This window comes from Cebus imitator, unplaced genomic scaffold (assembly GCF_001604975.1).
Source record: "Cebus imitator isolate Cc_AM_T3 unplaced genomic scaffold, Cebus_imitator-1.0 Scaffold254, whole genome shotgun sequence".
Lineage (NCBI taxonomy): Eukaryota > Metazoa > Chordata > Mammalia > Primates > Cebidae > Cebus > Cebus imitator.
Genome location: NW_016107569.1, coordinates 1775965 through 1797064, shown reverse-complemented (window position 1 = coordinate 1797064; position 21100 = coordinate 1775965). Strand labels below are relative to the sequence as shown.

Below are 21100 nucleotides of genomic sequence, written 5' to 3'. Positions count from 1 at the left end.
GGGTTCAGGCAATTCTCCTGCCTCAGCCTCCTGAGTAGCTGGGATTACAGGCACGCACCACCATGCCCAGCTAATTTTTTGTATTTTTAGTAGAGACGGGGTTTCACCATGTTGGTCAGGATGGTCTCGATCTCTTGACCTCGTGATCCACCTGCCTCGGCCTCCCAAAGTGCTGAGATTACAGGCTTGAGCCATTGCGCCCGGCCTTCTGCACAGACTTCTATCACAAATGGATAGATCTGTGATACCGCAGGCATAGAAAAATGTTCATTGTAGAAGCGAGGTGGTAGCTACGTAGCTTTCACTGTGCAATTGGCAGCTGTTCTGTATACTTGAAAATTGTAATAAAATATCAGAGGGGAATCATAGAATAACAAAACATCAGTTTAAGCTCTGCCATGAGAGAGTCAATAATTGAAGCAGTCTGTCTTTATTTCCTTCAGTCCATTAATATTCGTAATTTATTTATAAGGTTTAAAAATATAGCTGAGTAGAATTTAAAGAAAAAAGTAAACAACAGTTTAAAAATAAAAGAATATATATATATAGCTGAGGGTTTGGGTACCTTTAAATGTTTTCTTCTTCACTTTCAGTTTTTCTTTAACATCAGCACTGATGACCAAGAAGGCCTTTACAGCCTTTATTTTCATAAATGTCTCAGAAATGAATTGCCGAGTGACAAGTTTTCATTCAGCCTTGATGTGAGTACTGTCTGGAGATTGTTCTACGTGGATTTTGTCAGCATAAAATGCAAGATTTACTTCTGTGTAAGGTTAGGTTTTAAGAACATTTCAGACCTGCCACTGGGCAGGATACATCCCTGCCACTGGGCGATACTTCAGCAGAGGAGTCATGAGAAAATGCAAAGCAATTTAGGATGTGTCTGCACTTGAACCTGTACATTAAGATGAATGTGGTGGTTTTGGCCGGGTGCGGGAGGCTGAGGCAGGAGAATCACTTGAACCTGGGAGGCGGAGGTTGCAGTGAGCCGAGATCGTGCCATAACACTCCAGCCTGGGGGAGAAGAGTAAAACTCCATCTTAAAAAAAAAAAAAAAGAATGTGGTGGCTTCAAGTGGGTGACTTGGGTTAAAAAACAAACAAACAGAAGGCCATTTGCAGTGACTCACTCCTGTAACCCCAGCACTTTGGGAGGCTGAGGTGGGCAGATCACCTGAATCCAAGAGTTTGAGACCAGCATGGGCAACATGGCAAAACCCCCTCTCTATAAAAAATATGAAAAATTAGCCAGGCATAGTGGTGTGCACCAGTAGTCCCAGCTACTCAGGAGGCTGAAGTGGGAGGATTTCTTGAGCCCAGGAGGCAGAGGTTGCAGTGAACCGAGATGCACCACTATACTCCAGCCTAGGCAAAAGGGTGAGACGCTGTCTTAAAAAAAAAAAAAAAAAAAGGAATGTGGTTGTTATTTGCTGGTATTCACTTTTTTCCCCCCAAGACTGAGTTTCACTCTTGTCCAGGCTGGAGTGCAGTGGCATGATCTCAGCTCACTGCAACCTCCGCTTCCCAGGTTGAAGCAATTCTGCCTCAGCCTCCCGAGTAGCTGGGATTACAGGTACCTGCCACAATGCCTGGCTAATTTTTTTTTGTATTTTTAGTAGAGACGGGGTTTCATCATGTTGGCCAGGCTGGTACGGAACGCCTGACCTCAGGTGATCCACCCGCTTTAGCCTCCCAAAGTGCTGGGATTACAGGCGTGAGCTACCACACCCAGCCGCTGGTACTCACTCTCTAAGCCTAAGTGAGATAGCTGAGATTCCAAATTGCTGAATAAAGGGTGATATGTTCCTGAAAAGTAAAAATGAATTTCATGCTCATTTCAGATTGACATCACAGAGAAGAATCCGGACAGCTACCTCTCAGCAGGAGAAATTCCTCTCCCCAAATTATACATCTCAATGGCCTTTTTTTTCTTTCTTTCGGGGACCATCTGGATTCATATCCTTCGAAAACGACGGTAAACTATTACTTCCTTGAGCCCTTCAACTTAAGAGTGAGTTGGGATTTGGATAATTTCAGCTTTTACGGGCTTCTGAACTTGGAGGCAGTTGGCACTAAGCAGTCTTGTTCCTTTCGAAGGGCGTCTTCCCGGAAACACTAGGAAGACTGTGCGGGAGCTTTATGGTGTGGGAGGCCTTTGCATGTCTTGGTGTCTGTTCACTTCCCGTTGTTTGTTTAAAAAGCACATCTAAATATTTTTAATAATATGCAAGCAAAATAGACTGTATAAGTGTTTCCATAGTGGAGATCCCACAGTCCAGGACTAGGAGTAAACACACAGGGACTGTTTATTCTGGAGAGGAAGTTAGTGATGATGACCGCCTGGCGAGAGCACTGAAGGCCTTGGCTCAAAGCTGTGCTGGGATAGATTCTCTGCATTGACTTCCAGATGCTTGTCACTGGACAAACCCTCTTCAAAGCCCATCTGCCTGGCTTTTAGTCTTTTTCTGAAACCCCTGAGGCTTTAACTTCCTGTACTTGATTCTTGAGGGGAGCAGCTGCATATGTGGGAATTCTTTCGCCCTCCAAGAAAATTGAAAACAAAATGTTAATATTCAGTTAGAGAATCTTGTAAACTATTGTAAGACCCATAAACTGAATAAGTGATGGTATGCAAATATGCTATTATAATATAGATTGATTTAAATTCATAAAATAATTAAGTACCCTGAAATACCTCTTTCACTGGAGCGTTGGGGCGGAAATGGAGACTTCTTTAATCCCTGCTAGCTTGATTGTGTTTTAATGGACATGCTCAGACTCTGGTATATTAGACTCTGGGTGGGTTCAGTTGCTGTTATCTATTTGTTGTGATATCCTGTATACCCACCAGATGGAAAGATTTTCTTGTTTACTTGGGAAGGACCTACATAATCAAATTTGGACTAGATTATCAAGCAGCAGTTACTAAGAAAGAATCCTATGGGCTGTGTGTGGTGGTTTACGCCTGTAATCCCAGTGCTTTCGGAAGCCAAGGCAGGAGGAGCACTTGAGTCCATGAGTTTGAGACCATCTTGGGCAATATAGCAAGACCCCATTTCCCTTTTTTACTTTTCTTTTTTTTTTTTTTTTTTTTTTTTTGAGATGGAGTCTCACTCTGTCAACTTGTGATAACAGATTTCAATCTGTGGTTAAAGGAGGCTGACCGATTGTGTACAAATCTCATCTTTAATTTTTGTTGGAGTATAGGGTGCATGGAGGAAAGTCTCTCACTTAAGCCCTGCCAGTATTTTCCCAGGAGTCTTAGAGTCAGTTTGGTAGGTTGGAAACCCACATGATAGAAAGGCATGTTACCAAGGCCACGAGGCACATTTCACAGGCCCCTGAAAGCTGGAGGCAATGGAGAGACCTTTGCCTCATTTATAGAGACCCAGAGAGGGGAAACGAGAGCCACTGTCAACCGACAGAGCTAGGACTGGAACCCGGGTCTGCTTGCTGGTATGTATCAGGCCCCTCCCAGCTTCCAGTGTAGGTAGAACTAGTATTTGCGCCAAGGTCAGTGAGGCTTGTTCTTTCCATCACGTCTCTGCCCCAGCGTCGCTGTTCTAACCTTGACTGCAAGTCAAGGTCACCAGAGTGTGTGAATGAGCACAGCTGTTTGCGGTGGGTGGTTTTATACTCTGGGTAAATCTCATTGCCATTCAGTAGTTACAGACGATTCTGGCCTTGACTTCCTTTTTGACCTTCAAGGAGGTGAGCACTGGAATAGGAAAGTACCGGGGAGGAAATGAGCCCGGAAACTGACATCACATTTTGGCATACTCTCATTATCACCCGGTGCCAGGCCCTCTCTATTGGTCCCTTTCATTTCCTGTCCCCTCTCCCACTCCTTCCCAGCCATGGAGAACTGCTCAAATGTGTTTCATATGCATTTTTAGATATTTCTTTTTTTTTTTTTTTTTTTTTTGAGACAGAGTCTCTGTCACCCAGGCTGGAGTGCAGTGGTACAATCTCGGCTCACTGCAACCTCCGCCTCCCGGGTTCAAACAGTTCTCCTGCCTCAGTCTCCCGAGTAGCTGGGATTATGGGCATGCGCCACCATACCCAGCTAATTTTTGTATTTTTAGTAGAGACGGGGTTTCACCGTGTGGCCCAGGATGGTCTCGAACTCCTGACCTCAGGTGATCTGCCCACCTCGGCCTCCCAAAGTGCCACGCACCCAGCCTCATTTTTGGATATTTCTATATTCTTATAAATAAGTACTGTTTATTGGTGTTGCATGTATTTTAAATTTACATAAAATATTGTTGTACATTTTTCACTCAGTAATATGTAGACATTGTTCTTGTACATTTTTCACTCAGTAATATCCTTTCTATGATCTAGCCATGTGGCTGAGTGTGCGTCTCATTGATTTTTACCTACTCCACAGCATCCCGTGCTCTGTGTCCTCACATTTGACTGCTTTGGTCCTTCAGTGATGGACACAGCCTGGGCCGCGTACATCTCCCTGATACCCCAGCCAATGCTGGCATGAACCTCCTAAGGCCCCGTATGGATCTGTACAGCCTCCGAGCTGCAGTTCCGGAAGGAAGCACACTGTGCCATGTGTAGTTAATTTCTTTTCTTTTTTGAGACAGGGTCTCTGTCACCTAAGCTTGAGTGCAGTGGCACCATACCCAGCTAATTTTTGTACTTTAGTAGAGACGGGGTTTAACCATGTTGGCTAGGCTGGTCTTGAACTCCTGGCCTCAAGTGATCCTCCTGCCTTGGCCTCCCAAAGTGCTGGGATTATAGGCGTAAGCCACAACACCTGGCCATCGCTTAATTTCATTAAGGGCCAGATTGCCTTCCAGCCTGGCATAGAGGTTTATACGTCTACCAGTGGTGCATACCTAAGGTTTGCTGTTTCTCCACATTCTCACCAATACTGATGTCTTAATTTTTGCTAGTGTGATGGTTGTAAACTGGTAGCCTCTTTTATTTTGCATTTCTCTGAATATTAGTGATGTGGATTATCATTTTAGGGACTCGTTAACCATATCAGTTTCCCTTCTTGTGGCTGCCTGTATTCTTTGCTTTTTTTTGAGACAGGGTCTCACTGTGTTGCCCAGGCTGGAGCGGTGGCGTGATCAAGGCTTACTGCAGCCTCAAACTCCTGAGCTCAAGTGATTCTCCCACCTCAGCCTCCCGAATAGCTGAAACTATAGGCACACACTACCACTCTTGGCTACGCTTTTGTTTTGAGACTGTTTGTTTGTTTCGAGAAAAGGGCTCGCTGTGTCTCCCAGGCTGTAGTACAGTCACACAGTCACGGCTCACTGCAGTCCCTGCCTCCTGGGCTCGAGTGATTATCCCACCTCAGCCTCCCAAGTAGTTGGAACTACAGGTGCGCACCACCATACCCAGCTAACTTTCTGTATTTTTGGTAGAGACAGTTTCGCCATCTTGTCCAAGCTGATCTCAAACTCTTGGGCTCAAGTAATCCTCCCAACTCAGCCTCCCTAAGTGCTGGGATTACAGGCGTGAGCCACTGCACCCAGCCTCATAATAGACTTATATGTTCTATTAGGTTAATTCTTAAGGAGAGGCAGGAAAGAGTAGAGGCATTTAATGCCCATCAGCCCAAAGGTGGACTAGTATCTGTGATGGGGTGGGCAGGGGAATGGGTGCTTTATCTCACTGGCGTGGGGTATTTGCAGATACCAGCCATGAAGGAGAGAGAAAGGATCATGACCCCAGCACTTTCCCTTCACACATCCCTGCTGCTGGCTCCCAGCCCCCCTACTCTGGGCTGCAGGCTTCCCCTACAGCTGTTTGTAATCACTTTCGGCTTTCCTGGGTGTTCTGTGCTGTTTTCTAAGGTCCATCTACCTCATTCTTGCCTCTGGCTTTCCCAGGGTGGTTTCTGGGAGCAAGCTGGCAGGCTGTGTTAGATTTCCATTTACTCAAGAGTTGGAAACCGTCATGTGTGGCTTCAGTGCATAACTCTTAAGCTCATTCACAACATTAAATTGTTATAGAGATTACTTTAGGACTCTATTCAAGACCTTTTTGACCAGGAAAAAGTACTTTGTTAAAAAAGCGGCCGGCGCGTGGTGGCTCACACCTGTAATTCTAGCACTTTAGGAGGCTGAGGCAGGTGGATTACTTGAGGTCAGACGTTCAAGACCAGCCTGGCCAACATGGTGAAACCTCGTCTCTACTAAACATACAAAAATTAGCTGGAGATTGTGGCACACGCCTGTAATCCCAGATACTCAGGAGGCTGAGGCAAGGGCATCTCTTGATCCCAGGAGGTGGAGTTTTCACTGAGCCAAGTTTGTGCCACTGTACTTCAGCCTGGGTGACGGAGCAAGACTCCATCTCAAAAAAAAAAAAAACAAGTTTTATCTGGGCGTAGTGGCTCATGCCTCTAGTATCAACACTGGGAGGCCAAGGTGGGTGAATTGCTTGAAGCCAGGAGTTCAAAACCAGTCTGGGCAACTTAGCAAAACTCTTTCTGTATAAAAAATACAAAATAAAATTAGTTGGGCATGGCAGTGTACACCTGAAGCCATCCTCCAACCTCAACTTCCTGAGAGCTGCTTGATCACTTGAGCTGAGGAGTTCAAGGCTGTAGTGAGCCGTGATGTCACCACTATACTCCAGCCTAGGCAATAGAATGAGACTGTCTCAAAAAAAAAAAAAAAGTTTCATGTTTTTGGTTTGCACAGATTGTATTTCCTGTCTTCCTGTAAATATAGCTGATATCTGGAGCTTTGGCTGTGCTTTGGGAGAATGGAACCTTCCTTTCATTTTTTTTCTCTCTGTTTTTATAGGAATGATGTATTTAAAATCCACTGGCTGATGGCGGCCCTTCCTTTCACCAAGTCTCTTTCCTTGGTGTTCCATGCAGTATGTATTAGCATTTTGGGGACCATTCATGAAATTACATGTAATGCCTATTTGAGCAGGCAAAAGAAATTTGAAGAAAGGGGATAGATTGCTGGGAAATAAAGACGACGAATACATTTCTCATAAAGCCTCCTCGTGTCTGGGAGGGCCTGGCCATGCGGGTAGATGATTACCACCTCCCCTCATACCAGACTTCAGGCATCTTCTGATACTGCTTATAGACCTACAATTTTTCTAGAACATTTATTGTTTTTATTTATTAATTTATTTTTTAGCATTTCTAGAGACGAGAGTGCCACCTGCTAAATTGTTTCCATGACTTTTTTATGTTTCTAAATATTCCCTCATGTTCCTATGTGATTTGAAGTTCAATTCAGTATTGGCAGATTTAGCTGAGAGAAAATTGGTGCAATAAAGCTGGAGGCGTGAGAATTGAGCTTCAGCTTTGAGCATTTAGAACTTAGGCAAATTAAAATGAACTTGCCCATGGGGGTAAGATCACGACTTGCCCCATCTGTGGGCCTCCAAGTACCTGTGGACTACACTTGCAGGGGTGACAGTCTCTAGACGTGTACTCTTCGCTGCACTCGAAAATATCCTCCTTGGAAAAGGCAATCATATATCCAATGACAGTGCCCCAGAATGACAGTTATTTGGATAATTTCCCTTCTGGGTCCAAGTTCTAAGATTCTTTTTGGAGCCATGTAGCTAATGAGTGATTCTGAACTGCAGTTGTTTGTTTTCAGATTGACTACCACTACATCTCCTCCCAGGGCTTCCCTATTGAAGGCTGGGCTGTTGTGTACTACATCACTCACCTGTAAGTATGCAGGCACACATGAAATACACCAGGAAATGACACACGAGAGAAGTGGGGGTGGACAACAACCTGCCCTCCTGTGGCAGCCTGTGTGGGACCCGGCCATACGGGAGGAGTGGAGCTCATGGGTGGCCGTCTAAACTTGAGAACTCGGGCTTAGTGGCATGCTCCTGCCTCTCTGTGGCCATTGGCTGTTCAGGCTGTGGGGTGCAGAGCTAACTTTGTGGCTCATGTATGATGGATTTCCTGAATTTGGCTGTCTGTCTTTTGTAAGAAGCTTGTGAACTCATAGAATGAGCTGTGCAATCTAACTGGCAGTGAGGGTCTAAAGAGACCGGCTGGTGTCTGTTCCTTGTTTTCTCTTCCAGTTTGAAAGGGGCACTACTCTTCATCACCATTGCTCTCATTGGCACTGGCTGGGCCTTCATCAAGCACATCCTTTCCGATAAAGACAAAAAGATCTTCATGATTGTCATCCCACTCCAGGTAAAGGAACCCTCGTCCTGTTTGTCTCTTCCTCTCTTGGCACTTAGCAGGGCTCCACGCTAAGCCTGTAAGGGAAGAGGGAGTCAGCTTACTCTGAAACCCCAGCTTCTGCTAGTGGAGGTTGAAGACTGGGATTATCTTCCTGAATTCTGAATAGACTTCAGGTCATTGCACTGGGAGATGCTTGGCCATCAGCCAGCCACTGGCCTTTGGGCACCTAGATTTTGCATGGAGAGCTGTTGACAATGTAGGAGACACACAGTACTGTTTTTTCTTGTTTTCCTCATGTTTGCTTCTGTGTTTCCTTCATAACAAAATGGTGCTGTTGGTGAGGAAGCTCAGAGATGTAGTGATTTTATGAACAAAGTATTTTAAAACTGTGAACGACATCAGTGAGTTTCCATAGATAGAATATGTAGTAGACCTGAGGGGCAAACGTTTCCTAAATCCTTACCATGTTTGGGGCTGAGGGCCAAGGCCAGCCTTATAAGGCTGTAGTTTCTTGGGGGCGGAGCCTTGTCTTAGTGGAGGCTGAACTTGGTTGTAAAGAACTTCCAATAAACGGAGAGGTTTTAGCAGGGATGCACAACTATTCTGCTCTGTTTGACTAGACAGCATTTGTTTGATGAAGTTGTCCCCGTCAGCTGTTCTCACATATTGGAATGTGACGTAAATGTGGAAGGTGGCGGGTGGAAGGGGACAACTCCCACATCAGCCCTCCTGACTCTGGCAGAGTTTGCAGCAAAGCTCCTCTCTGAGTTCTAACAGACCTTGTCCACCCTAATGTTCAATGATGAGGAACGTGTGTTGACATCAAATGAATGGGACAGGCCAGTTGCTCTGGGTTTCCGGGGAGAGACTAAGCACTCAAGGTGGAAGGATCAAGGAGGGCTTTGTGACAGAGATGGGGCTGGTCTGGGTGTTTAAGGAGAGGAAAGTGACAGAGGCAGGGGTGTGACCCTAGTGTTACAGCTGTTTTTTGAATTTGTTTAGCAGGCTTTCTGGGTTTTGCCAGAAAGCCCCTCTCAAAAAGAAAAAAAAAAAAAAAAAAAAAAAAAAGAGGAAAAGAAAATAATTAAACCACATACTAGAAAAACCACACACAGTGGAGTCATTTTCCTAGACACTCTCAAACATTGTGAGCTACAGTTTTTCTAAGATGAAAATAATAATCCATCTTTTGGTAGGGTTATTCCCTCCGAAAAAATCATGTGTTTTAATTGTCCACTGGGCAATAAAGCACATAGCAGGTGCTTAAGAAAGGGCAGATTCCTGCTAGCTGTGATGTCTCTTTCATACCTCAGTTGCCTTATTAGTGGGCAAATATGAAATGGAAGAAAGGCTCTCAGCTGTGATCTTTGATGGGTCAGAACAAGCTGCCATCAGCTGAATGGCAGGGGCAGACACAGAAAGTCAGCAACTTCAGAACCTCAAACTCAGTGCTCATTGCTGAACTAAGCCTTAGAGGCTGCAGGAACAGGAGAGAGCACCTGCGGAGGGCTGCGGGCGAGGCTTCCCAAAGTGCTGAAAGAAGACTCAAAGCAGCAACGTCATTTCCTCCCCAAGCTGCACTAGTAGACGCCAGCATGGGGTTTCTCAAGCATCCCAGAAAAATGAACACATATGACATCTTGCATGGAAAGAACATCTGATTGTCCTCCCTTGGTCAATTTTTTCAAGGCTGAATAGCCATAATGTGAGACAGTAGTTCTTTTATTTATTTATTTATTTTAGAAATGGGGTTTCACCATGTTGGCCAGGATGGTCTCGATCTCTTGATCTCATGATCCGCCAGCCTCAGCCTCCCAAAGTGCTGGGATTACAGGCGTGAGCCACCACATCCTGCTCGAGACAGTAGTTCTTAATATTGAAGCATTGTAAACACAGATGTGCAAGAGCTCGCGCATACACATACACACCAAAGAAACAAAAACTACACCAAGTCAAAACCACAACTAGACTTTGAATCAGATTAACCTGGATCCTGGCTTCTCCACCTCCAAGCTGTGGGACTTGAGGCTAGTACTTTGATGTCCTTAGCCTTGGTTTCCTTCTTTATAAAGGAGAATAATAATACCTACTTTGCAGGGTTATTAGGACTGAAGCTTGTGTAAGGCACATAGCTCAGAATGTGGTACATGGTAAACATTCATTATCTGATGTTTACCATTTTGAGCATTCTGCTGGGCACTGGAACATTAGGACAGCATATTTTGTGTAAAAGCCTTTCCTAAACATAAATTATCAGTTCAGATTTTATTATAGGCTGGGTGCAGTGGCTCACAATTGTAATCCCAGCACTGTAGGAAGCTGAGGCAGGTGGATGACCTGAGGTCAGGAGTTCAAGACAAGCCTGGTTAACAAGGTGAAACCCCATCTCTACTAAAAATACAAAAAAAATAACTGGGCACTGTTTACAATAGCAAAGACCTGGAACCAACCCAAATGTCCATCGATGATAGACTGGATAGGGAAAATGTGACACATATACACTATGGAATATTATGCAGCCATCAAAAACGATGAGTTTTGGTCCTTTGTAGGGACATGGATGAACCTGGAAACCATCATTCTCAGCAAACTGACAGAAGAGCAGAAGATCAAACACCGCATGTTCTCACTCATAGGCGGGTGTTGAACAATGANTTTAGTAGAGACAGGGTCTCACTATTTTGCCCAGGCTGGTGTTGAACTCCTGGGCTCAAGCGATCCTTCTGCCTTGGCCCCCCAAAGTGCTGGGATGACAGGTATGAGCCCCCGCACCCAGCCCTACTTTGTCTTTTTCGACAGAGCCGTAGATGCAAATGTTTTGGATAGACAGGGCTTCATGAGGACCTCGGGACAGGGAGGAACACAGAAGCTGGGTGGCAGTGGGAGACTGAAATTTCAGATAATTTTTGAATTAGTATTAAATGAAGCCTCAGTGATAATTTGATTTCTAAGTCCTGTATAGAAAGAGAAATTACACTTAGAGACTTCCCAAATAAGAGCACTACAGATTTTACATTCCATGTGAAATTGTGGAGGGTTACCTTTACAGCAAGTCAGGCAGAGTGTTGGGGACCATGGACTTCTCATGGGGTGTATAGGTGGAGTGATATTCTCTGCATCCCTCCCCAGTGGTAATCTTCAAAAGGATGTATTATAAGTGGTAAATTTCTTTTATGCTCTGCACCATCTAGCCAGCGGAAAGACTTTTTTTTTTTTTTTTTTTTTTTTTTTTAAAAATTATTTTTTTTTTTTTTTTTTTTTTTTTTTTTTTGAGACAGAGTCTGGCTCTGTCGCCAGGCTGGAGTGCAGTAGGTGCGATCTAGGCTCCCTGCACCCTTTGCCTCCCTGCCTCAAGCAATTCTCCTGCCTCAGCCTCCTGAGTTGCTGGGACTATAGACGCATAACACCATGCCCAGCTAATTTTTGTATTTTTAGTAGAGATGGAGTTTCACCACGTTGGCCAGGATGGTCTCCATCTCTTGACCTCATGATCCTTCACCTTGGCCTCCCAAAGTGCTGGGATTACAGGCGTGAGCCAGCATGCCCGGCCCAGAAAGACTTTTTATAAATACTTTTATTATGCTAAGAGCCTAATTATGGGCCAGAGTACATGAGGCAAAGCCCTTAGCTTTGGAAGGAGAAGCAGTGCGTGGACACTGGTGAATCTCAGAGGAAGAGCTGGGCTGTGTCCTGTGTTGGGGGAGCTGGACTTAAAGGATCCCGTGAGGAGCAGTGTGGCCACTCAGCTGTGGGGCTGGAGTCAGTCATTATCACTGCTCTGGTCTCTGAAAACACAGTTCCATTGTCTGGCGCTTAGAAGAGTTATTGTCACTGAGCACCAGAGCCTGAAAAGTATGGGCATTGTGGCTAAATAGGGTGTTAAGTGCCACCTATCCAGCACCTGAGCAACTCCACTAGGTTTGGGGTGTCTAAAAAGCAAAGTGTCCTTGTTATCTATTGCTGCATAACAAATCACCCCAAAACTCAGTGACTTAAAACAGCAATAACCCAATAACCCTTCATGCTCTCAGCTTCTGTGGGTTAGGAATTTAAGAGTGGCTAGCTAGGTAGGTCTGACTTGGGTCTTGTCATTGTCACACCCTGCTGGGAGCGTCTTGAAGTCTCCACTCGCATCTGTCTTCTGGGCTGAGAAGCTTGCTCAGGTGGGGATTGGGACATCTGGGGCTCCTGGGGGGTCTTTGGGGGTCTTTCCATCTCTGCATGGTCTCTACAGCATGGCAGTTTCAGGGTTGCCAGACTTCTTACAAGAAGGCTTAGGGTTCAAAGGTCCCAAGAGAGCTGGGTGGAAGCTTTATCTACCTTGGAAATCACACAGCATCCCTTCCATCTTGCTGTGTTAGAGCAATTACAGGCCTGTTCAGGTTCAGAGGGATGGCATAGAGACTCTCCTACTCGATAGCGGAATGGCAGAGTTCTGGAAGAGCATGTAGGACTGGAAAGAATGCTGTGGTCGCAGATTGGGGTCTAGAGGCCAAGGTGTATACCCCACCCTGGGGCTGCTAGCATTGTAACACTCCACCCAGGCTTTGGGGCCTCAGCAAATTCTCATGTCTGTAGGTCCTGGCAAACGTAGCCTACATCATCATAGAGTCCACCGAGGAGGGCACGACTGAATATGGCTTATGGAAGGACTCTCTGTTTCTGGTTGACCTGCTGTGTTGTGGTGCCATCCTCTTCCCAGTGGTGTGGTGAGTAGCCCACAGGAAGGGAGGCCACGTGACAGCTTGGCTGTGAAGCCTGCCAGCTGAACTGGCCATTCCCACATTGATCTCAATCACATGGGATGTGTGTTTAAAAGTACAGCTTTCCGGCCGGGTGCGGTGGCTCACGCCTGTAATCCCAGCACTTTGGGAGGCCTAGGTGGGTGGATCATGAGGTTAGGAGTTCAAGACCAGCTTGGCCAACGTAATGAAACCCCATCTCCACTAAAAATACAAAAAATCAGCTGGGCGTGGTGGCAGATGCCTGTAATCCCAGCTACTCGGGAGGCTGAGGCGGAGGTTGCAGTGAGCCAAGATTGCACTCCAGCCTGGGCAACAGTGCAAGACTTGGTCTCAAAAAAAAAAAAAAAAAAGTACAGCTTTCTGAGTCCCAGATTGACCTGAATCAGTCTCCAGGAGCAGAACCCTGTGTCTTTTTCAAGTTACCCAGGGGATTTTGGTAGAGTTAATCAGTCACCGTGAGCTGACATTTAACAGAGTTCTAAGACAATAGAGAATTGGGAAATGAGAACTTGGTAGCAATTGAAAGTAGCAGCCTGAATTTGGAGTTGGGGAAATTCCATAGGCAGCCAGTTCCTGCCAACTTAGGTGGAAAATGTGGAAGTTCATTAACATAAAACTAGTGATAGTTCTTAGCACACAAACGTTTTTGATATCTTCAGAATGGTTTGCTCCATTCCTGGAAATGGCAAAGTTTAGATGCATAGATTGTGCTTTGGTTCTGTGTAAAGAAGTGTTAGTGTCAAGTCAGTGGTTGATGAGAAAGAATATCCTTCTTAAATCACATGCAGAGTGGCAGAAATTGAGGTTAGCAGCAGTAGAACACTTAACATCACCCTTAGTGATCGAATTCCATAACTTTTGGAATGCAGTTCTTTGGAAATAAAGTTTAAAGAAAATAGATTTACCTGCGTTCTTCCACTTGAAGCGAGGTGCTTCTTTTTTTTTCCTCCCCCTCAAGACATAGTTTTGCTCTTGTTGCCCAGGCCGGAGTGCAGTGGCGTAATCTCGGCTCACTGTAACTTCTGCCTCCCAAGTTCAAGTGATTCTCCTGCCTCAGCCTCCTGAGTAGCTGGGATTATACAGGCACGTGCCATCACTCCTGGCTGATTTTTTTTTGTATTTTTAGTAGAGACAGGGTTTTGCCATGTTGGCCAAGCTGGTCTTGAACTGCTGACCTCAGGTGATCTGCCTGCCTTGGCCTCCCAAAGTGCTGGAATTACAGGCATGAGCCACTGCGCTCTGCCAAGGTGCTTCTTCTTGCAATGCCCCATCCAGTAAATTAATATTTTTGAGGATCCTGGGGTATGTCAGTTAGTGGTATCAGTGAACAGTACTTCTCATTCCAGCCAGTTAGAGTCACTCTTCACACTAATTCCATCATAACATCACACATGATCTAGTATCAGTTCAGCCAACAGCTACCAGCATAGAAGAGAGAGTATGAATGATGCTCCCTCCTCAGCCTCCTGGGTAGCTCACACTACCATACCCAGCTAATTTTTTGTAGACATAGAGTTTTGCCATTTTACCCAGGCTAGTCTCGAACTCCGGGGTTCAAATGATCTTCCCACCTCAGCCTCTCAAAGTGCTGGGATCCCCTGTACCTGCTGGAATATGAATGACTCTTCGTATTCACTGCAGTCTCCTGCTGCCCTGCACAGGAATTAGTTACTCGGGCATCTGTAACATAGGATGTCCAGCATTGTTTCCAGATAGAAAGAGCATCTTACTAGGGAACAGAGGTTCATGCCCTACTTTTACACATGCCACTATCAGAACAGTAAAATATAAGGAATCCCAACAGGCTGTCGAGCTGTAAGCAGCCATTTCCTGCCTCTTGTTAATTTCTTTTTTTTTTGAGACGGAGTTTCGCTCTTGTTACCCAGGCTGGAGTGCAATGGCGCGATCTCGGCTCACCGCAACCTCCGCCTCCTGGGTTCAGGCAATTCTCCTGCCTCAGCCTCCTGAGTAGCTGGGATTACAGGCATGCGCCACCATGCCCAGCTAATTTTTTGTAGTTTTAGTAGAGACGGGGTTTCACCATGTTGACCAGGATGGTCTCGATCTCTTGACCTCGTGATCCACCCGCCTCAGCCTCCCAAAGTGCTGGGATTACAAGCGTGAGCCACCGCGCCCGGCCTGTTAATTTCAACGCTAATGAGCAGAAGCCAAATGCAAAAAATTCCTGAAGATAAATATCCTGAAAATTACTGTGAAATGAAAAGTAAGTACTGGAGAGGCAATTCAAGATTAATAATGCCTTTAAGTATTCCTATTCAGCCAGCATTGGTTCAGGGCCAGCAGTGTACTGGGTAACTTGCATGTGGTGTTGCGTTCAGTTCTCAAGCAGATAGCCCCTCTCACGGGTGGGCAAATTACGGAGTATTTAGGAAAAGTAATCGATTTGCTGACTAGAGTGAGTGACGGCGTCAGACCCGTGCTCCCTTCCCTCACGCAGCCCTGTCTGCCTGTGCCCTGCTCATCCCTCAGGCCAGTCTCTCCATTGGTGGCTTTGCATGGTACCTCCACTTCTCACCTGCTGCTTCTGTAATAATGTTCCCCTGCGTGAACTGTAATGATGGTCATTAGTTACCAGCACATCACAGCCTAAAACTGCCCCTGCAGGCTGGCATTTTTCAGCAATATTAAAAATCTCCACTCAATGAAATGAGTTTGCATGGAGCTGCATATTCACAGCTCCTGGACTTAGACTCTAGAAGTCAGCTGGTGACTTTCCTCTGGGTTTATTCTCTCCTTGTGGCAGGTGGGCTCAGTGAGGCTCCATTGTGGGATGGTTGGGTAGGGGGTTGATTGTGGAAGTGGAGTTTGCTTTTCTCCTCACGCTCTGGTTTCTGCTAGACTTACTGCCACAGATTTGGCCAGCAGAGGGCGACTTTACCTCTCAGACGTGTTGATTATCCACCATCCTCCGTTTTAGGGAGAGTGCTCTAAAGTGATCTAGTCCAACCTTTCAGCATATAATGGAGGAATTCACGGCCCCAAGTTACTACAGCTGGAAAGAGAGAGGAGTACAGATTTGTCAGCTAACTTTTTGCTCTCTAAATGTTTATTTTTAGGTCAATCAGACATTTACAAGAAGCATCAGCAACAGATGGAAAGGGTAAGTTCCCTCGTGCTCATTTTGTGTTGTTCGGCTTGCTCTGAACCCCCATGCTGGGGAACTGTGGAGGAGTAGGGGCAGCCTGTGGTCTCAAGAGGCTGTCTTCCTGGGAGGTGAGCTAGGGGAGGCCTGCGGCCCACTTCCTGAGAGCAGCCAGGGATGGTTTGGAGAAGGAGGTGCAGCACCAGTTGTATGAGGAGGAGGCTGGGGGGTGACTGCTGCTTATTAAGATGATTCATTTCATTTCCACTCGTGATTGTGATTGTCACCTTCTCAGAACTGAGTCAGAAAGAGAAAATCTTGCCTTGGAAGGGCCAGGTAGCACTTCACTGTGAGAACAGGAGGGATAATGGATAGGAGATGGCCACGTATAAGGAGCTCTGGCTGCTGATTTCACACACTTTCAAAATAGATGTGTTGGTGTTAAAGTGAGACTCTGATGACAGAAGGAACCTTGAAAACTACCTGATATGAGATGGTTGTGCCCTTTATAGCCCCTTTGCATCTCTTTGATTTTCTAGTCATGCCTCCTAAGTCAGAAGAGAAGCTGAAAAGAAAATGTTATGTGTGGTTCTGGGCTTATTTGAATAATGTTCATGACCACAGGCTGCCATGGCACCAGTGAGAATTTCAGACCCCAAGGGTGTAAGGGGCAGTGCTCTCTCTCCGAAAGCCCAGAACTGCCTCCATCCATGGTATTATACGCCCAGTGTGGATATTAACATTCTTTAAGGCAGGTTATGAATAATAAACAGGTTTTCATTTTAATAAAGTTTTGTTGCTGACCTTATTTCTGATTATAAAGCCATTGTGGATTCAATTTCAAAAATCTGGAAAATGTGTAGTGGCTTTAAATCTTATTTCATAAACCTGGTATGCAACTAATAACACATTATTTCCTTAAGTTGAATTAAACATGACTTTGAGCTTCACGCCAGGGTCAGCCCTAGGTTGTTATTTAGGGCACAGTATTCCGGAGGATCTCGCCAGTTTGGGCCTGGAACAGATAGTATGGCATCCCGCTGTCCAGGCACACGTCACTCTTGCTTCTGGGCAGCCTGTGTGCGAGTCTCACCCAGGCCCGGAGCTTTGGTCAGTGCTCGGAGAGCGGTCTCCCAAGGCCCACTCGGCTTCCGTGACCTGCGCCAGCTTTTGTTTTATTTCTAGTTCTGGGAATAGCCCTTCTCTCGTTTTCCCATTTTATTTCTCAAAGGCACTAGGTTCCCTTCTTTTCCCTCTGGCGTGTCTTGTGATAGGTTCTCTTCAGTGGATTTTAGCAGGAGTCACAGAACTTTGCTTCTAGCCTGGCTGTATAGCCTTTCTTGGAGCCCGGTAAAGCATCCTGCCATCAGTAGAAAAACTCAAGTCAGCAAGTACAAATCCGCCTCCGGGGATAATTGTTTGGGCGTGTTCTTCCCCCCCCCGCCCCCCCACTATTTCCAGTAATGGCTATAAGCAAATGTTCTTTTTTTTGAGGCAGAGTTTCTCTCTGTCACCCATGCTGCTGGAGTGCAGTGGCGCAATCTCTGCTCACTGTAGCCTCTGCCTTCTGGGTTCAAGCATTTCTCCTTCCTCAGTCTCCTGAGTCGCTGGGATTACAGGCGCCTGCTACCACGCTTGGCTGTTTTGTGTTTTTAGTAGAGATGGGGTTTCACCACATTGGCCAGGCTGGTCTCAAACTCCTGACCTCAAGTGGTCCGCCTGCCTTGGCCTCCCAAAGTGCCGGGAGTACAGGTGTGAGCTGCTGTGCCCACCCTGTCTGGGGATATTCTTATCCTTATTTTTCTTCTATTCCTGTTATATAAGAAGGTAACTCTATTATATTTGTAACTTGGTGAACAGGTAGGATTTTTCTTATTTTATTAAGTCATGATGAGACTGTTTTAACTTTTTCGTCTTACACGCTTCTATATTTCTCATTGGTTCTTCCAGCTGTTTGGCTAAAAGTGTATAAAAAAATCCCAAGGGCAGTGTTTTCCGTTGGCGAAGCTTACCTGTGTGTTTCTCCTTGCTCCATCCTGCCCCTTGGTGAATTCCTGCCTTCTTCACCTCCTCCCCGACCCCTGCTTCCGCCTCCTGACTCACCTGCCTCTTCACTCTTCCATCTCGTGAGCTTGGGGTGACTGTGGTGTCTGCCACTAGGACCATTTATTCCACCTGAGGTTGGTTGGTAGCTGAGGATCTTAGTAAGGTGCCCTGTCTGGAGTAGATGGCACAGCAGGTGAGGCAGCACGGGGTCAGCGTTGTCCCCCAGCATCTGTAGTAAAGGGTAACTTTCTTCAACAGGAATGCGTTTGTCATGGCCTGGGCACACAAGGCAGTTTTTCATTTTTTTCCAGCAGGTGGCAGTATGGGACCTCTTCAGCAGAGAGCGAATCTAAGAGCAGGAAGTCACATAGGTAAACCAGGGTTCACATTCCCCTTTCTTAGGAAGACATCTGCTAGGCAAGCACCCATTTCCATCAGCAGATATCACAGGCCCTCTGAAAGAAGAATAGAGCAGATTAGAACGGGGATATCGTTTTGATTCATGTGCTTTTCCCTGGATTGAGGCTGAGATGCTTTTGGCGTCACTCTGTACCCTGAAAAATGGTTATGCTTACAACATTCCCAGACCCAGAGCAGCCGTGTTCCCAGCTGAAGCTTCGCCTGCAGAGAGGTCGCAGGAATGGCCCTCTGTGCTGGAGCCACCCTTGGGTGTGACTGCGGGGCGGCCGTGTGCTGTGAAGCTTGCAGGACAGTGGTAGTGAGCACGCTGCAGCTAGTCACTGGTTCTGGGACCCACGGCCCCATCCACCCTCTGTGCTCCCCTCGATTCACTCCTCCTGAGATGTGGAGGCAACTGGGAGCACACAGGCCATGAGCAATCATGTCTCCTATTAGATTTGGAAGCTTTGCTGGATGGAGCCTGACATTCTGTTTCCTGTTCTCAGGCTCATCATTCCAGTGACTCATTGCATGACCTTGACAGTAACTTGGGCTTGGCTTTTTTTTAATTTAAAATTTTTGTAGTGATGGGGTCTCACTATGTTGCCCAGGCTTGTCTTAAACTCCTAACCTCAAGCCATCCTCCTGCCTCACAAGGCCTCCCAAATTACTGGGATTACAAGCGTGAGTCACTGCATCTGGCATTTTGGGCTTAAGAATCTCATTTTTACACCAACCATGGTGGCTCATTCCTGTAACCCTAGCACTTTGGGAGGCTGAGGCAGGAGGATTGCTTGAGACCAGGAGTTTGAGACCAGCTTGGGCAACATAGAGATATTCCATCTCTACCAAAAATCAAAGAACTATGGCAGACCAGCCTACAAAAAAAAAATTAGCCGGGCTTGATGGTACACACCTGGAGTCCCAGCTATTTGGGAGGGTGAGGTGAGATCACTTGGGCCCAGGAGGTCAAGGCTACAGTGAGCTGAGATCGCACCACTGTGCTCCAGCTTGGGCAGCAGAGCCAGACCCTGTCTGAAAACGACGACGACAACAAAAAACCACGATGGCAAAGAATCTCATTTTAAGTTTAGACGCAGTCCCGACCCAGTAATTGCAAGTGAGAGAAATGCTCTTTGTAGTTTTCCTTCCCGCATTTGGGGTGAATGTATCTTTCAGAGTGTGTCTGGCTTTTGTTAATTTATTTGTGTCTGGATTCCTTTTGACCAAACCTGATGGAAATCTAAAGGGAAACATTGAGGCCGAATCTGCCCACTGTCCTTAAGCCGCGTCTTTTGTCTCTCCTGTCACACAACACTGTGGCTTCTCTCAGGTCCTTGGTCACTGAGACTCAGCTGCACCACATCCTCTGAGAGGGAGCTTAATTGAGTCTCGCGCAGACACACCTAGCGCTGGCTCCATTCCGTCTCCCCTGCCGAGATTTACTGGCTCTGACTGCCCTTGAGCTCGCATCCCCGTTCCCTTCTCTTTCTCTAGTGTCATTACCTAATAGGACTGGCTTGGAGAGACACACCATAAATTTAATTAACAGTCTCTGCTGCTGACCATCCTTTTTTTGGCCTTGTGTTTCTGAGGAAAGATGTGTTCTGAAGAGCCTGAGCTTTTATGTGAGCTTCAGAAGTATTTAAACAATCCCAGTTGGCTGCTGCCGAGGTGATGGGAGGAACGGCTTCATTCCAAGGTGCCGCCATGCTCTGAAAGTAGCCGCGGCCGTGCAAGGCATTTTTTAGGGTAGTGGTTCTCAAGGGGGTCCTCAGGGTCAAAACTATTTTCATAATCATATTTTCATAATCATATGGTATTAGTCTCTTGCACTGTTGACATTTGCCTGATGGCGAAAAGTAGTGGTGGGTAAAATTGCCAGCACCCTCACGTGATTCAAGGCTGTGGCACCAGACTCTCCCAGCAGCCACCACGTTCTTTACTGTCACCTCCTCACAGGGGGTAAAAAAGGCTCACATCACTTAAGAATGGCCTTGAAATAATAAAACTGTTCATGCGATGACATCTCAACCCGTGCCTTTTAATGTTCTGTGAGACAACACGGGTGGTGTGCGTAAGCACGCTGTGGGCCTGGAGTGTGATGGCTGCGGCCTTGAGGGACGTACCTGTGCAGTTGCTTGAATTGCAAGCTGAACTAGCTGCTTTTATTTTTTTATTATTTATTTTTTTGAGACAAGGTCTTGTGCTGTGGCCCAGGCTGGAGTCCAGTGGTGTAGTCCTGGCGTACTGCAGCCTCAGCCTTCTGGGCTCAAGCGATCCTCTCACCTCAGCCCTCAGAATAGCTGGAACTACGGGCGTGAGCTACCATGCCCGGCTAATTTTTGTATTTTCTGTAGAGGTAGGATTTTGCCATATTGCCCAGGCTTGTCTTGAACTCCTGAGCTCAAGTGATCCACTTGCCTAGGCCTCCCAGAGTACTGGGATTGCAGGCGTGAGCCGCTGTGCCTGGCCACGCTGCTTTCATCTGAAAGAATGACTGACTGCCGGGCGCGGTGGCTCACGCCTGTAATCCCAGCGCTTTGGGAGGCCGAGGCGGGTGGATCACGAGGTCAAGAGATCGAGACCATCCTGGTCAACACGGTGAAACCCCGTCTCTACTAAAAACTACAAAAAATTGGCTGGGCATGGTGGC

The 21100-nt window shown here is 46.4% G+C and overlaps 1 protein-coding gene and 1 non-coding gene across 2 annotated transcripts in view; both read left to right on the top strand.

Annotated features, from left to right (window-relative positions):
- The window catches only part of GPR107 (G protein-coupled receptor 107), an 84491-nt gene that overhangs the window by 35477 nt on the left and 27914 nt on the right, over positions 1 to 21100 (top strand). The window contains exons 8-14 of the mRNA XM_017499088.2: positions 594 to 701; positions 1841 to 1974; positions 6779 to 6854; positions 7601 to 7674; positions 8043 to 8160; positions 12730 to 12860; positions 15974 to 16017. Coding sequence (XP_017354577.1) covers positions 594 to 701; positions 1841 to 1974; positions 6779 to 6854; positions 7601 to 7674; positions 8043 to 8160; positions 12730 to 12860; positions 15974 to 16017 — 685 coding nt within the window. The remainder of the gene's footprint in view (positions 1 to 593; positions 702 to 1840; positions 1975 to 6778; positions 6855 to 7600; positions 7675 to 8042; positions 8161 to 12729; positions 12861 to 15973; positions 16018 to 21100) is intronic.
- On the top strand, positions 9122 to 9184 carry LOC119467034. Its single transcript, XR_005195553.1, has one exon. It is a non-coding gene; the product is annotated as a U7 small nuclear RNA (small nuclear RNA).